Here is a 14,835-nt window from a genome sequence, read left to right on the forward strand (position 1 = left end):
TTTTCCATTTCCATGGCTTGAGTGTTGTTGTGTTTGTGGTGTTCCTTCCTCTTTGCGTTTCCTGTCACTTTTTTTTTCTGTTTCTCTTCGTTTGACGTGGATTATTAGGAGATAATGATCACGCCACGGGAAATAAACCATCGTTTTGTGCTTTATGAACCAGTTGTATTGTTGTTTTGAGGTGAACCCAAAGAGGAAAAAAACACTGGCCAGGATCACTGGAATGGATGACGGCTTCATGCGAGCATGTTGTACGAGTGATACTCGTGAGCGCTGTAGAACCAGTAGCAGATTGTGATACCCTAGAGGATGCAGGGGGAAGAAACAAACGAAAACACGAAACAACACGAAACAAGTGAGAAACAATGGCGCTGTCATTTTTTCACAACCCTCCATCCTTGGAAATGTACCTGGAACAGCAAATAGATGAACGAGCCGCTGAACTCGACCTTGTTGTAATCGGCGACGCTCGACTGCGAGGTGATGCAGCTGGACTGGTCGTCGTTGTTGCTCAAGCACGAGTAGATGATTTGACCGTTGGTGTTTGTGACGGCGCCCGCGCAGACCATCATGAGCAGGTTGACAAACAGTGCAGCAGCACCGAGTCCCGCTGAGCGGTTGACGCCGTAAAAGATGAGCGCGGCCGTGCCAACCAGGCCAGCGAGCGCAAAGGTCCACCAGCAGAAGAGCGTCGGGTTGAAGCTCTCCTTGATTTCGTCGGCGTCCCAGTCGTTGCGGAACCCGAATCCAATGCAGAATGTAATCCATCCTAATGTTTCAAGAGATGAGTGCAACGTGTGTGTGAGTGGAAAGTGAGGTGAGTGAGGTTGACAGCCCTCGTGCTCCAAAGGACAAAAGGTCAGCCTTTGTTCAACCCCCTCCCTCTGTCGGCAGGTCAAAATCGCTTCAAGACGGGTTGGCTTTTAGGTTGAGTGTCTTTTTGTTCAACTACAGTCTACGTCGCACAGACAGCCAACAGATAGTGGATACTGTTGTTTTCCTCTTTCTTTTATTCAAAGCGCAACGATGACGTGTTTTTGTGCCCCCATCACCCGTCATCCGCACTGCGCAAGTCACTGTGAACAGAGTGGGGCGGTGCTTGTCATGAAGGTTCAAAACGAGTGGTCAGAAGCTGCCCTCACCGGCGGTCGCCAGCGCGGACAGAATCAAAATGCCCTTGTTTGCCATCTTGCTTCACAAAAAAGTTGACTGATTAGTCTGACGGAATGGGGAAAGCATTGAGTTGGATTGCGGGAGATGTGTGTGCAAGTGGTGTCGTGGTTTTGATTGGGTGAATGGCGGCAAGGCGGAGATGCAAAACGGTGAAAGAAAAAGCCGAATGAAAAGCGCCATCCGAGTTGGTTTTGAGTTTTTTCAGTTGCTGGTTTTTATTTTTCTGCATGACATCGAAAATGTGCGAAAGTGCTCCGATCATTGCAATTTTCATATACACATACAGGCAATTCACTTGTTAATATTACCGCGCAGCGGCAGCGCGGAATTGTCGTCATGGGGCTCCAGTATCAAGCATCGCTCGGCTGATCTCCATCCAGACCCCCCAGTCGGGTCGAGGAAGCCCCGCTTGCTCCCACGCATCAATGGCAGTAATTCAAGCATCATATTTGCAACACTATTCCATCATGTCCGATCGGGCCATGGTCTCGCATGCACCCTCCACAGGCTGTCAAAAGTGCCACTTTAAATTGGAAGCGTGCGCACCAGTCCCTTTTTCCCACACGCTTTCCAATGGAGTTTTTCAATACTCTGGTACAGCCTTCTCCCCGTTTCCAACCACTGCTCCACTCTCAGCATCAGCGTTGCATTTTCACTGAGGAGGTGGTTCTGTGGTTTGTCTCATGGTGTGTGAGTGAGTGAGTGTGTGTGTGGTGAGAAAGATGATCCATCCCCCGAGCTGCGTCTCAGCGACCGAGACCGACAATCACAGCCAGAGAGAGAGAGATGTGTGTGTGTGTGTGTGTGTGTGTCTCTGTGTCTGTGTCTGTCTGTGTGTACCGAGCGAGTGACGAGTGCTGGTGGCCTCACACCTGCACCCCCCCTCATGTCATCTTCGCTCTTTGCTGCACAAAGTGGGCGCCACACACAATCGAGCGTTGTCTCGCCCGCCATTCGCGCTGGGGCTCGGCTGAGGCATCACCACTGTCGTTTGACTGCATCATCCATCAGCAGCACGACGACAGCGACTGGCCGACACAGCACCTCGGCACAGCAGCAGCTTCAATCCGATGCGGACATTTCATTTTTTATTTGTTTTTATTGCGATTTTTATTGTTTTTTATTTGCTTTTTAATCTTGGTTTTTCCCCCCACTTCTTCCAAGCGAATTGGCCTTTGGATTTTCGAATGTAACTCTGCGTCAACGCCATCGTGTTTCAAGCGGTGAGCATGGATGAACGAGCTTCAGACAGCAACAAAAAAAAAAAACCCAACCCGGGGTTGTGAACACCGTTGTATTGTTTCCAAAACGGGCTCCTCTCACCTGGTCTGTGTCTGAGCGTTGGTTGAGCGTTCACAACAAGCAAGAAGATCAACGCGTCTCAATAACCACCACTCACTTTCGGCTCTCTTTGATCTGTTGTCATGTTTTGTCGCAGTTGGTACGATTCGGACCCTTGGGCCGGTCTATCGTTGCCCTCGCCGTGTTTGACATGTTTGTGTGCACGGCCTTCTTTCTACTGAGCGCGGACGAGTCGAGCAGTCGGAACAGCTACTGGACAAATAACTTTGAGCACTACGACATTCGAGTGTCACTGTTTGATCTTTTGGTACGTCGCCTGGACCCTTGATTTGCTTCCAGCTGTCTTGGCATTTTTCCACCTCGGCTGTTTGCATCTGTCTTGGCTAACTTGAGCATTCCGTTGTCAGGCCTTGTCTGCTGCACGTGCCCTGAGCTTAACCGCGTGCTATACCGTGCTCCGCCTCGTTCACTGGCTGCCGCTTGTGGTAAGGGAGATTTGCGGCATGCGATTGCACCTCACAAACCACTCATTGATTTTCTTTATTTGCTTGCTTTCCTGCATATTTATCACAGCTCGTTGCGAGCGTGTCGCTGGCATTCACTGTGGCGAAATTCATCCTCATTCAGCACTTTGGGTCTGGCAACTGGGTCCCGCTGTGCTTGTTGATTCTCTCCCTGATCTTTCCTTGCATGGATATCTGGCTGTGGCTTTCACAACGACACCTGCAAGTTACCTTCCTCAAGCTGAACGCACACCAACCGTCCGAACGCACACCCCTTCTCAAGAATGATAACTCGACCATCAATGTGGTCGTAGACCGGTCCAGTTCCGAGTTGCCGTCCGGCGCCATGTCGCCGCCAAGAGACGTGTTGCCGCCAAAAGACTTGCTGCGCAAGCCAAGCACCAGCTCCGTGTCCGCTCTTGAATACTTTACCCCTTCTGAGGACTCATTTGACGCGCGCATGCGAAGTCGGTCGTACGCTCAGCAGGAGCCAGAGCACGAGGCCGAAAAAACAACTCGCGCTGTGCCAACACCAGCCAACACACGCTCTGAGCACCGTAACAATGCAGCCATCGACGATGATGGTCCTTCGTATCGGTCCCCGGTGGTTTCGCCGGTGGATGGACAGTCCTTGAGCCGCTTCCCGCCGTTGCGCACTCGCGAGCGATCAATGACTGTTTCGGACGCTGATCTCCTGGCCGCCGGAAGCGATGGCAGCGACGTGGGTATTCGGAATGCGCTCCAGATGGCTATGCAGCGAGTACGGAAGGACGCATTCGACACACGCCTCTGGGAATTTGTGACTGAAGAACTCGACGTATCCATCTATCAGCATAAATCATCCGACTCGGTCAAGCAAATGAAGGTACAGCCACAATCTCTTTTTGAAGCTGTCGCGAGAGGTTTGGCGCTCATTGCATCCACCATTTGTGTTTTTGAAATCACAGGGCGTCTCCATGATGCCACATCCTCCGCGCAAGGTGCTCGAGTGCATCATGGCACTCGAAAAGCAGCGCGAATGGAATAGCACAATCGAGTCTGTTGAGTTGGTCACAAAATACGACGATCGGTGTCAGGTTGTCCACGCTGCCTTCAAACCGACATGGCCTCTCAAACCGTAAGAAGCAAAACCAACCAGAGTGGTGTACTTTGTCTAGTATGGAAGGAGGCCATGTTGTCCACTCACTTTTTTGGTTGACTCTTGCTTCCTGCAGACGTGATTTCGTCTACGTACAAGGTTGGACCGAGTATGGCTCCGAAAGTGATGGATACCTCATGGCCTCGCAATCGGTTGTCGTCCCATCCGTGCCAGAAACGGAGGCGTACACCCGAGGCGACATTATTGCCAGTGGATTCATCATTGAGCCGCTTGCTGGAGACACCAATGCATGCATGGTGGTCCACATTGTTGCAGTCAACGTCAAGGGCGCCATTCCCCAGGGCATTGCTGGTATGGCGCTGACGGATCGACCACTTGTGCTGGCAGGCATTCACAAGCTGCTCGCTGCAGAAGAAGAAGCAGAGGCAAGTCGTGCGCAACGCGTTGCCTTTGCGTGAAAGTGTTTCATTACCTCGTGTTGGATGATTTGGCGTTGATGCTACAGTGGTTCTCGTTGCGCTGCCTTCTTCTGGTGTTGTTTGGATAACATGTATTGTAATAATTATGACAAATCTTCATCGTCGTCGTCAGCGTCTTGGTTGTTTCTTCGTGCTGGCATGAATGTCGCCCACTTGGAAGTTCGCTGAGCAGGAGGCGCAGGCTCTGATAGTTTGCTCAGATCGCGCCGAGCGTCCTGTAATAGTCGGGTGACGATACTCGCTGCAGCGGCAGTCGATCCAGAATTTGAGGCAGGTGGTGTCATAACCTGAGCTGTCGAGACGCCCGTTCTCCTTGACTGAGATCCGATATCTGTGGCTGCTTGTCCGAATGAATGACTGCCTGCTGCTTGATGCCGAGCGATGGATGCTGGTTGCCCTCGCGCCCGACACGAGGAGAGGTTGTACGATTGCGACGGATCGTCAAACGTCTTCGCTCTCCACCGAATGGCCATTGCCACCACCACCACCATGCTGCTGCTGCTGCTGCTGCTGCTGCAAGTACGAGCTTGCGTCAAGTACGAGCTTGCGTCGTGGGGCTCGGAGTACAGCTCGCATGTGTCGTCTGGCTCGGCAGCGGGGACTGCTTGCTGATCGCCTTGCGCATGTTCATGGCCTGTGCTTGCGCTCGACAGGCAGGAGCAGGCCCCTCAAACAAGACCTTCTTGAGCGTCTGTTTGGCTCCGCACACAACGCAGGTCCACTTGGTCGACTTTTTGACTTGCTGGACTTGGTGCGTTGCGCAGCCATCCGCGTAGCACTTGAGCACAATGAACGACTGCACCATCAACCACAACAGTAAAGTAGACTGAGCGTTTTGTTTGTTAGTGATGTTGAATCCGACGTTGGCGTTGACTCTCGTTGACTCTGAAAGAGCAAGGAGACAAGGTTGCACGCAAGTCAAAAGTTCAGCGTTCCTGGCATTCTCAGCCTCTCAGCTTTCAACCGAACAATGCTCGTTTTGGGATTCTGCATTGATGCTGTATGTTGTACAGTCACTTTCATACAATAATGTCAGCGCCGCTCGTGTCGGCGTTCAAGCGGAGGTCGCCTGCTGGAAGTGCTTCAGCGCAGCCACTCCAAGCAGCAGCAGCAGCAGCAGCAGCACACCGCCAACAACAACAACAACAACAACCACAGTCATCACAGCGACCAGCGCAGCTACCGCCTGGCACACGCCCGTCCATCCACAACGGCCAGCTCCTCGTGTCGACGGGCGTTCAGTCGCTCGACGGTGAGTGACTTGTTCATCCTCTCTCTCTCTCTCTCTTTCTCTCTGACAACAACCCTCACTTCTTGTGCTCTGTATGGCATGTCTATGTGAACCAGGACTGCTTGGCGGCGGACTGGCGGTCGGAACGCTCGCGCTCGTCGAGGAGGACGCCAACACTGCGTACGCCCAGGTCCTCCTCAAGTACTTTCTGGCCGAGGGTGTTGCTGCTGGTCACCAAGTGGCCGCGTGTGCAGTGCCGGACGGTGCCGCTTCCGCCGAGCTCCTGCGCTCGTTGCCGCACATTGCCGGCACCGAAGTCCAACCATCACCACCTGCAGCAGCTCCGTCATCCTCCACGAGCCTCGTCGATGCAAAGGCACACGGCGCACACAATGCGAAAGCAGGGAATCAGAATGCGAATGCTGCTGCTGCTGCTGCAGAGACCGCTCAGTCGGATCTTGTCGCCGATGACGAAATCCCAGGCGAAAGCAAGTCCGGAACTGCTCAAGACGCGTCCTCGTCATTGAAGATTGCCTGGCGATACCAGCACTTGCCAAGCTCCTCAAGCGATGCATCTGCATCTACTCCTACATCGTCGTCGGGAACCGCTGGCTCTGGCGGCGGTGACGGTGCGTTTGGTCACGAATTCGACATGTCCGCCAAAGTCGCCAGCCACCTGGTTGCAGAGTCGATTGAGCGGCGTGCCTTTGCCCCACACAACGGCTCTAGTACCAATGCACAGCTTTTGGCCTTTATCGAGGACCAGCTTGCTCCCTTCTTGTAAAAAAAAAAAAAAGTGTTTGTTTGTGGTTGTTTGTCCGAATTTTGGTGCTCATGTGCTCTTGTGCTCACGTGCTCATGGCATGGACGTGTCCCGTACACAGAGTATCTGCAAATGTCGCCTCTGGCGAGCGCCGCAATGTTCTGCGTATTGGAGTTCAAGGAATTGGCTCGCCGCTTTGGGACATGCAAACGCTCCAGAAGCAACCCGCCTCCTTGTCAGCCACGGTAAGCGGTTGGTTGCGCTGTAGTTCTCAAGATTCTTTTTTTTTGTTGTTGTGTTGGCCCCCTTTTTTCCTTGTTTCACTTTGGTCTCCTGAAACAGATTCCAGCAACGGCTGCCACATTGTTTGCCATCCGAGCTCTGGTCCGCCGCGCATACGCTGTATGTGTAGTCACGCTTCCTGCCTTCTTGTTCCGTGCCATGCCGGAAGGAGTGCAAGCAATTCGTCACATGGGCGACACGGTCGTTGGCTTGGAGGGCTTTGCGGGCACACCTCGCGAGACCCATCCCGTCTACAAGGACTATCACGGCCTGTTCCGCATTCACCGCCTTCCTCGACTCAACTCTCTCATGTGCGCCATGCCAGCATCCCTTGATTTGGTTTTCAAGCTTCGCCGCCGCAAGCTCGTCATCGAAACGCTGCATCTGCCGCCGGATTTGTCGGAAACGGCCAGCCGATCGAAGGAGGAGAGCGTCGACTCCTCCCGCACCACCACCACAGGAGCAGGAGGAAGTGCATCCGCGCGACGACATCGCGGGCCGGAGCACACCCACGGCTCTGCCGGTCATAGTCATGGCAGTCATAGCGACGCTGTTCACTGCGGATCGACGACGCCATCGGGCAAGCTTGTGCTTGATTTTTGACCAACCGCTGCCATCTGCTTGCTTTTTGTCAGAGTACACAATTTCACGCGATACAGTTCGAATCTCTCATTCAGTTTAATTTCTCCGTGTCTGTCAGTGTGCTCAGTCCACCCAATTCAATTTCATCCATGTGGTCGAGTGACTCGCAGAGCCACCTGGAGTCGTCTCCGCCGTCGTCCGGCAGCAGCAGCAGCACCCCCGACATTGCTGCCGCGCCAGACCAGCCCCTGCTGCACCACCACGCAGCCGCTGCAGCAGTGACTGAATCGACCCCGGACGACCAGCAACGAGCGGGAGCGCATTCACCCGCCTCAAGATTAAATATCCGCCCTCATGGCGCCACCACGACTGAGTCTGAGTCTGGAGCTGAGCCCACATCGTGGTCCACTGCTACTGATGCTGCTACTACTAATGCTGCTACTGCTGCTGCTGCTGCTGCGGTGGATCGTCGACCGAGCGACACCCAAGCGACGCGACGCGCCCCGCAAGTCACCATTACCATCGAGGAAGCCGAGGACGATCATCATCATCACACAGTCGGAGATGATGACAATGACACACACACTCAGTTGGGCGACTTTCGACGGCGCACAGTCGACGACAACGACGAGGGCTTCGATCGACGCTCGTTCATCATGGCGCTGGATGCGAGCAATGCCGCCGACGCGCTGTCCATGCTCGATTACCAGGCTGAGGTGGACGGAGGGGACTCGACCGTCATCAAGTCACACGTCCCGCCACCACGGCCCCACGTCGCTCTGCAGCCAGGCGTGCTGTACACGCTGGTCCCAGCGGATGCCGGTGGACAGGAGCACGGGGCGGTTGATCAGGGACACGTCGACACCCAATTCAACCAGTCGCGTGACGCCATCCCGCTTCAGGATCTGACCAAGAACAGCTCACACAAACACCAAGGGCAGGATGAGCACGCAACGGATGCAAAGCAGCAGCAGCAGCAGCAGCAGCAGCAGCCAAGAAAGCAACGACCAAAGAGCACGCTCGATGCTGCAGGCTGGTTTAGCGTCTTTACATTTGCTTGGATGAGCGAGTTGTTCCGGCAAGGCAAGCGAGCGCCGCTGGAAGACGAGGACATCCCAATGCTACCTCAGCAAGACACTGCTGTTGATGTGACAGACAGGCTGCTATCGGCTTGGGAAGTCGAGCGCGAGCGTGCCAAGGCCAAAGGGCGCGCTCCCAGTCTCGGTCGCGCCTACATTCGTGCATTCGGAGGTCGGTTTGCAGTTGCCGGGTTGTACTGCGTGCTTGAGGTACGTACTACAGAGTAGTGAGTCATGATGAGGTCAAACGGGCGACAGCAGTTGGCCTCATCGGTTTTTTGTTTTTTTTTTTGGTTTGTTTGCAACTCTTGTAGAACATTTTCCAGATCGCCCAACCTGTATTCCTCGGGTTTATCATCACCTTTGTGGCGGATCCCGATGCTCCACTTCGAGATGGATTGCTTTATGCGCTCGGTCTTTTGCTATGTGTTGCCTTCTTTGCCGCGGCTCATCACCACTACTTTTTCGCAACCATGCGGCTGGGCATGCAATGCCGCGTTGCTGCTGTTGGTGCCATCTATCGCAAGGTACATTTGGTGTTGGTGACTTGTGCTGAAAAACTCAAACGCGTCCAGCGTCTCGACTAACCGCGGTTTTGGCGTTTTTTTCTTGATTCTTTTACATTTCAGACTCTTGCCATCTCTCAAACCTCACTGGGTCGAATGACCACCGGTGAAATCGTCACCATGATCTCTGGTGATGTGCAGCGATTTGATTTGACGCTGCCATTCTTGCACGCCCTTTGGATGGGCCCGGTGTCGAGCGGCGTCATCTTGTGGCTCACTTGGCGCGAGGTGGGCCCTTCGGCACTGGCCGGCATCTTTTCCATCTTCTGCTTGCTCACACCCGTTCAAGCCTTTTCGGCCAAGCTGTTTGGGCGCTGGCGTTCCAAAACCGCCAAACTCACGAGCGAGCGCGTCCGCATCATGAGCGAGGTCATTTCGGGCATGCGCGTTGTCAAAATGTACGCCTGGGAGCCTGCCTTCAACGCAATTGTGTCGGCCGTGCGAGGGCGTGAAATGAAGCAAATCTTCAACGCGGGCTACATGCGCGGTGCGAACATGGCCTTCTTTTTCGTTTCGCCGACGTTCATTGGCTTTATCACCTTCCTGGCGTACACTCTGTCCGGCAACTACCTGACATCCAAGAATGTGTTTGTGACAGTCTCGCTCCTCCAGGTGGTGCGCATGAACATGACCCTCTTCTTCCCCGTCGCGCTTCAGGGCATCTCGGAAACGATGATTGCCTTGCGTCGCATCCAAGCCTTTCTCGAGATGCACGACTTTGGTGAGCAGAAGCTCGACTGGGGCACCTCGCCCGAGGCGCTGGCGGCCACCAAGTCCAGTCAGGTGCCCCAACACAGCAAGTATGACAAGCTTGCCAGTTCAGATTCAGTGCAAACTCCCGACCTCGAGGCGGGTCTGCCTCTCAAGTCCCGCACCTCGTCCGTGCTAAGCCTGGGCTACACACCGGCCGATTTCCCTTCTGGCGCACCCGGTGCAGAGGTGCTGGCCGAGTACGCACACGAGCCGCGGTTTATTCACGTCGATCACTTGCTCGCGTCGTGGGACGAGACTGAGGTTCTTGTGCGACGCGGTGAAATCAAGCGAGCTCGTGCAGCTGCCAACAAGACTGCGCGTCTTGCCAAGGCGGCGAGTGCGTCTGGCGATGCAAAGCCCGTTGTTCGCCGTAAGAGCAGCAAGTTGCTCCGTTCGAGCAATCCAAGCACTGGCGATGCCGCCGACAAAAGTAACGCGGGCACCGATGACAAGAAGACAAAGTCGTCCGATCCTCCGCTGCCCGTAGAAGGCGAGTCTCGCGTCACGCTTGAAGATGTTGGCTTTCATGTCAGCCCCGGCCGTCTTCTGGCAGTCATCGGCCCTGTCGCATCTGGCAAGAGCTCGTTGCTGTACGCCCTTCTCAATGAGCTGCCCGCAGTGGCTGGTACAGTGACAATCAAGGGTCGGATTGCCTACGCTGCCCAGGAGTCGTGGATTATTGCAGGCACTCTCCGCGAGAACATTACTTTCGGTCTGCCTTTTGACCAGGCCAAGTTCGACCGTGTTACAGCAGCCTGTGCGCTTGACCGCGACATTGCGTCGTTCGAGAACGGTGATTTGACTGAAATTGGCGAGCGTGGTGTCACCCTGTCTGGCGGGCAGCGCGCGCGAGTCTCGCTCGCTCGAGCAGTGTACTTTGATGCCGACGTCTATCTGCTCGACGATCCTCTCAGTGCCGTTGACGCCCATGTGGGCCGGCATCTCTACGAGCACTGCATCAACGGCATTCTGCGCGACAAGCCTCGCATTCTGGTCACGCACCAAGTGCGCTTCCTCGAAGACGCCGATGAAATTCTCATGCTTCGCAATGGCCAAATTGAGGACATCGGGACGTATCAGGATTTGCTTGCGCGTGGTCACGATCTTTCCGACACTGGTACCCAGACGCCCAACGTGCATTCGGAAGTCCCCGAGGAGGCTGCGAAGAGTGCTTCCGCTCCGCTTGTTGCGGCTGTGACTTCCAAGCTCCAAGACAACAAGGAGGCCAGCCAACCGGCCGCTGGATCTGGCCAGCTGGTTCAGAAAGAAACCAAAGCGACTGGTGTTGTGTCGTTGAAGGTCTACTGGGACTTTTTCCGCGCAGCTGGTCCTCCGATCGTGTTTTTCAGTCTCATCTTGATTTGCATGCTGGCCCAAGGGTTGCTTATGGGTGCGGATTACTACTTGTCGTACTGGTATGTCAATTCGTGTGTGTATGTGGTTTTTTTTTTTGCGTGGCGGATGCCTTGTTCCTCCCAAACGCTCACTCTCTTACTTTCCGTATGCCAGGTCTAACATCCCCGTGGCAGATCGAAACAACGACGAGCATCTTGGAATCTTCGGAGGGTTGCTGTGCGCTGCAATGGTGGGAGCGGTTGCTCGCGCCGTCTTCTTCTTCCATGTCACGCTGACTGCATCGCGCAACTTGCACGACTCCATGTTTGCACGACTCTTGCGGGCGCCCATGAGCTTCTTTGACACCAACCCGACGGGTCGTGTGCTCAACCGATTCTCAAAGGACATTGGCTTGATTGACGAGACGATGGGCCTGACCTTTTTCGACTTTGTCCAGTGCTTGCTCTTGGTTGTGGGCTCCTTGCTCCTCGTCGCCGTGCTGAATCCGTGGGTGTTTATTGCGATGCTTCCGCTCGTCCTCGGTTTTGCCTGGCTTCGCGGCTACTACCTCGTGACTGCGCGAGAGATCAAACGCATCGAGGGCATTACTCGCTCGCCCGTCTTTTCTCATTTCTCCGCCACCATCCAAGGCATCTGCACCATCCGTGGCTACAACGTCACCAAGCCATTTTTGGCAGACTTTCAGCGGTACCAGGACGGACACACACGGACGTGGTTTGTCTTTTTGGGCTCGGCGCGTTGGCTCGGATTCCGATTGGATGTTCTCAGCATCCTGTTTGTGGCCGTGGCCGCGTTCGCAGCCGTGTTGGCACGCTCGTCGCTCGATCCTGGCATCGTGGGCCTGTCCCTCTCCTATGCCATCCAGCTGAACGGCATCTTCCAGTGGTGTGTGCGACAAAGTGCCGAGGTCGAGGCGCTGATGACCTCGACCGAGCGCGTGCTCGAGTACACACGGCTCCCCGAGGAGGCGGAAGACGAAATCGAGGCCACCAAGCCCGCCCCGGAATGGCCGCCTGCCGGTGGAGTGTCCTTCCAAGGTCTCACCATGTCCTACCGCCCTGGCCTTCCGCCCGTGCTTCGCAATCTCCAGTGCCGGATTGCAGGTGGCGAGAAGGTTGGTATCGTTGGTCGCACTGGTGCTGGCAAGGTGAGTGGTTTTTTTTTTTTTTTTTTGTTTTTTTTTTTTTCAGTGAGTACCGTGGTTTTTGCTGGTGGCTCACTCGATGCGTGCTGTGCAGAGCTCTCTCATGCAAGCCCTCTTCCGACTGACCGAACCCACTGAGGGCTTGATTGAAATCGATGGCGTCGACACGAACAAGCTCGGATTGCGACACTTGCGGTCCAAAATTTCAGTCATTCCGCAAGAGCCGGTGCTCTTTAGTGGCACGCTTCGTGGCAACCTGGATCCGTTCAACCAGCACTCGGATTCCGAGCTGTGGGAGGCACTCGAGCATGTTCAGCTCAGCACCGCAATCAAGGAGCTGCCCGACCAGCTCAATGGTCGCATTTCCGAGGCTGGTGGAAACATGAGTGTCGGTCAGAAGCAGCTCATTTGCTTGGCGCGTGCCATTCTCCGCCGCAACAAAATTCTCGTTCTGGACGAAGCCACCGCCAGCGTGGACCTCGTCACGGACGAGTTGATTCAAAAGACCATTCGAGAGCAGTTTGCGGACTGCACAGTGTTGACCATTGGTAATTTTTGGCTGTTGTTTGTTGTGATTGTGCTTGTCGTCTCGTGGTTACTCACTGGGTTTTCTCTCTGATTCGCCTTGTAGCCCATCGTCTGAACACTGTGATGGATGCCGACAAGATCTTGGTGATGGATCGCGGCCAAGCGCTCGAGTTTGACGAGCCGCATGTTCTTCTCACACGTCCCTCGGCCGAGGGAGGTGTCTTTTTATCTCTTGTCAACGAAACCGGCCCCTTCAATGCACAAATCATCAAGCAAGCTGCCCGAGCCAAGCACGAAGAGCGCAAGATGCAACGACAGTAACTTTCTGAGGGCCCTCTTGTCCTTCCTCACCGCTCGCAGCCGTCGTCTTTCTTTCAGAGCTTAGATAATTTCCCCACCCCCTCTGTTTTCCTCTTGAGTGTACCATTGTCTCTGTATTATTACTACAAGTGTACCATCAGTCTATATCCGCAATCGGTTGTCGTTCAGTCCTTTTTGTTTTTTTTGTTTCTTGATTCCTCCCGCACGCTCCCACTATGGCTGAGGACTTTACCACAGTGTTCCTTCGCGAACTCCAGGCCAACCCAGCTGCGGTGCTCGGTGCGATCGTCTTGCCAGCTGCTGGCGGCGTTTACGGATCGCGCATCACCCGCGCCAACCTCAAGACATGGTCAGTCCACCGTTCCCGCCACCTTCGCCTCCAACCTGACTCATGGGGCTCTTAAGTCATCGATTCATGGGTCGAGCACTGTGTGTGCTTGTACGGGGGTTTCCAAGCCCGACTCTTTACGCCTTTTGGAGGTGGAAACGGCCTATGTGCGAAGTGGAGCGACGACGATCGCCAAGCCATCCGACAGACCGGGTCCCTCACTCAATGCGGCTGGATTACTCTCAAACGTCCGTGTCTGTGTCAGTGTGTATGGAGAGAGAGAGACAGCTGGGGAAGGACGAGCGTGTGGTGTTACGTCCCACCCAAGTAAAAAACGCTCCACGCTTCGCTTCGTCGTTCGCCTTGCAAGAGCTTTACAGAAGGGGACGCGTTTGGCATTTGACTACCCTCTTATTGTCATTGTTGCCAATCGGATGGGGGGCGGGGGTTTTGTGCAGAGAGCACTACTCTGTTCCCGCCTTTTTCGCTGCTGTCCATTCTGAGCACGGCGCACATGTTCAGTGCTGACCGTTTCAGTGAATCTGAGACATTGCTTCGAATGCTGTCATCCTCATAAATGCTGGGTTTTTTTTTATTGTTTGACTTTGATGTGCTTGGCTTTGTGTGCTTTTTTGCAGGTATGCCAAACTCAACAAGCCTTGGTTCAACCCGCCAAACTACCTGTTTCCACCCGTCTGGATGATTCTCTACACGCTTTCTGGGTTTGCCTCGTACTTGATATGGAAGGAGGATCATGTACGTCCGTTGACAAAGTTTGGCTTGGTTTGTTCCGGCTTGAGCTGCTTTGCTCGCTCGCTTGCTCGCCCAGCGAATGTCTGTTTGTATCTGACCTCCTCGTCTGCCTTGTGTTTGGTTCTCTGGATGCTGCTCTTGCAGATCTGGCCGCTTGTGCCCTATGCAATTTCAATCATCACCAACAACCTCTGGACGCCATTATTCTTTGGTTTCCACTTGCTCAATCTCGCCCTGCTCGATCTGCTCGTTTTGTGGGTGTCGTTGGCGTCCTGCATTGCGCTCTTCCATCCCATCAACGAGCTTGCCGCCATGCTGCTTTTGCCCTACATTGCCTGGGTCTCGTTCGCCGGCGTGCTGAATTTCAGCATTCTCTTGAAAAATCCCAGCACAAAGCCTTCGTCCGCAGCAGCAGCAGCAACCACCAGCGATGCCGGTGCTTCCCAAAAGAAGCAGCAATAGCTTTGGTTTCCTTCCCCTTTTTGTGTGTTGTATGTGTGTATGTCTGATTTCGTGTTTTCTCAAGCTGTTCGTGGGTGCGTTTGAGCTGTTTCGCCTTCAATCGAACTCATTCTTCATTCTTCACTCTCTCT

At 54.3% G+C, this 14,835-nt stretch overlaps 6 protein-coding genes across 6 annotated transcripts; 4 read left to right on the forward strand and 2 right to left on the reverse strand.

The window, feature by feature from the left end:
* Positions 1–108: 108 nt before the first annotated feature.
* CAOG_05190 (hypothetical protein) lies at positions 109–1,208 on the reverse strand. The gene is made up of 3 exons (XM_004346825.2): positions 1,143–1,208; positions 411–769; positions 109–302 (listed from the first exon to the last, which is right to left on the reverse strand). The coding sequence occupies exons 1-3, from the start codon at positions 1,186–1,188 to the stop codon at positions 237–239; spliced, it is 471 nt and encodes a 156-aa protein (XP_004346875.1). The 5' UTR covers positions 1,189–1,208; the 3' UTR covers positions 109–236.
* Positions 1,209–1,690: 482 nt separating this feature from the next.
* On the forward strand, positions 1,691–4,663 carry CAOG_05191 (hypothetical protein). Its single transcript, XM_004346826.2, has 6 exons — positions 1,691–1,767; positions 2,612–2,782; positions 2,883–2,960; positions 3,049–3,843; positions 3,926–4,095; positions 4,193–4,663. Exons 1-6 carry the CDS (start codon positions 1,747–1,749, stop codon positions 4,533–4,535), a joined length of 1,578 nt encoding a protein of 525 aa, XP_004346876.1. The 5' UTR covers positions 1,691–1,746; the 3' UTR covers positions 4,536–4,663.
* On the reverse strand, positions 4,640–5,361 carry CAOG_05192 (hypothetical protein; the record flags this gene model as incomplete). The annotated part of the gene is made up of 2 exons (XM_004346827.2): positions 4,640–5,195; positions 5,264–5,361. 2 exons carry the CDS (start codon positions 5,359–5,361, stop codon positions 4,640–4,642), a joined length of 654 nt encoding a protein of 217 aa, XP_004346877.2.
* A 224-nt stretch (positions 5,362–5,585) lies between these two features.
* CAOG_08869 (hypothetical protein) lies at positions 5,586–7,488 on the forward strand (the record flags this gene model as incomplete). The annotated part of the gene is made up of 4 exons (XM_011272222.1): positions 5,586–5,808; positions 5,904–6,567; positions 6,672–6,795; positions 6,893–7,488. The coding sequence occupies 4 exons, from the start codon at positions 5,586–5,588 to the stop codon at positions 7,433–7,435; spliced, it is 1,554 nt and encodes a 517-aa protein (XP_011270524.1). The 3' UTR covers positions 7,436–7,488.
* A 56-nt stretch (positions 7,489–7,544) lies between these two features.
* On the forward strand, positions 7,545–13,294 carry CAOG_05195 (ATP-binding cassette protein C4). Its single transcript, XM_004346830.2, has 6 exons — positions 7,545–8,703; positions 8,808–9,020; positions 9,123–11,227; positions 11,322–12,315; positions 12,407–12,860; positions 12,944–13,294. The coding sequence occupies exons 1-6, from the start codon at positions 7,564–7,566 to the stop codon at positions 13,159–13,161; spliced, it is 5,124 nt and encodes a 1,707-aa protein (XP_004346880.2). The 5' UTR covers positions 7,545–7,563; the 3' UTR covers positions 13,162–13,294.
* Positions 13,295–13,315: 21 nt separating this feature from the next.
* Positions 13,316–14,827, forward strand: CAOG_05196 (hypothetical protein). Its single transcript, XM_004346831.2, has 3 exons — positions 13,316–13,510; positions 14,128–14,245; positions 14,387–14,827. Exons 1-3 carry the CDS (start codon positions 13,377–13,379, stop codon positions 14,702–14,704), a joined length of 570 nt encoding a protein of 189 aa, XP_004346881.1. The 5' UTR covers positions 13,316–13,376; the 3' UTR covers positions 14,705–14,827.
* The last annotated feature ends 8 nt before the right edge of the window (positions 14,828–14,835 follow it).

This window comes from Capsaspora owczarzaki, assembly GCF_000151315.2.
Source record: "Capsaspora owczarzaki ATCC 30864 unplaced genomic scaffold supercont2.8, whole genome shotgun sequence".
Taxonomy (NCBI): domain Eukaryota; class Filasterea; order Ministeriida; family Capsasporidae; genus Capsaspora; species Capsaspora owczarzaki.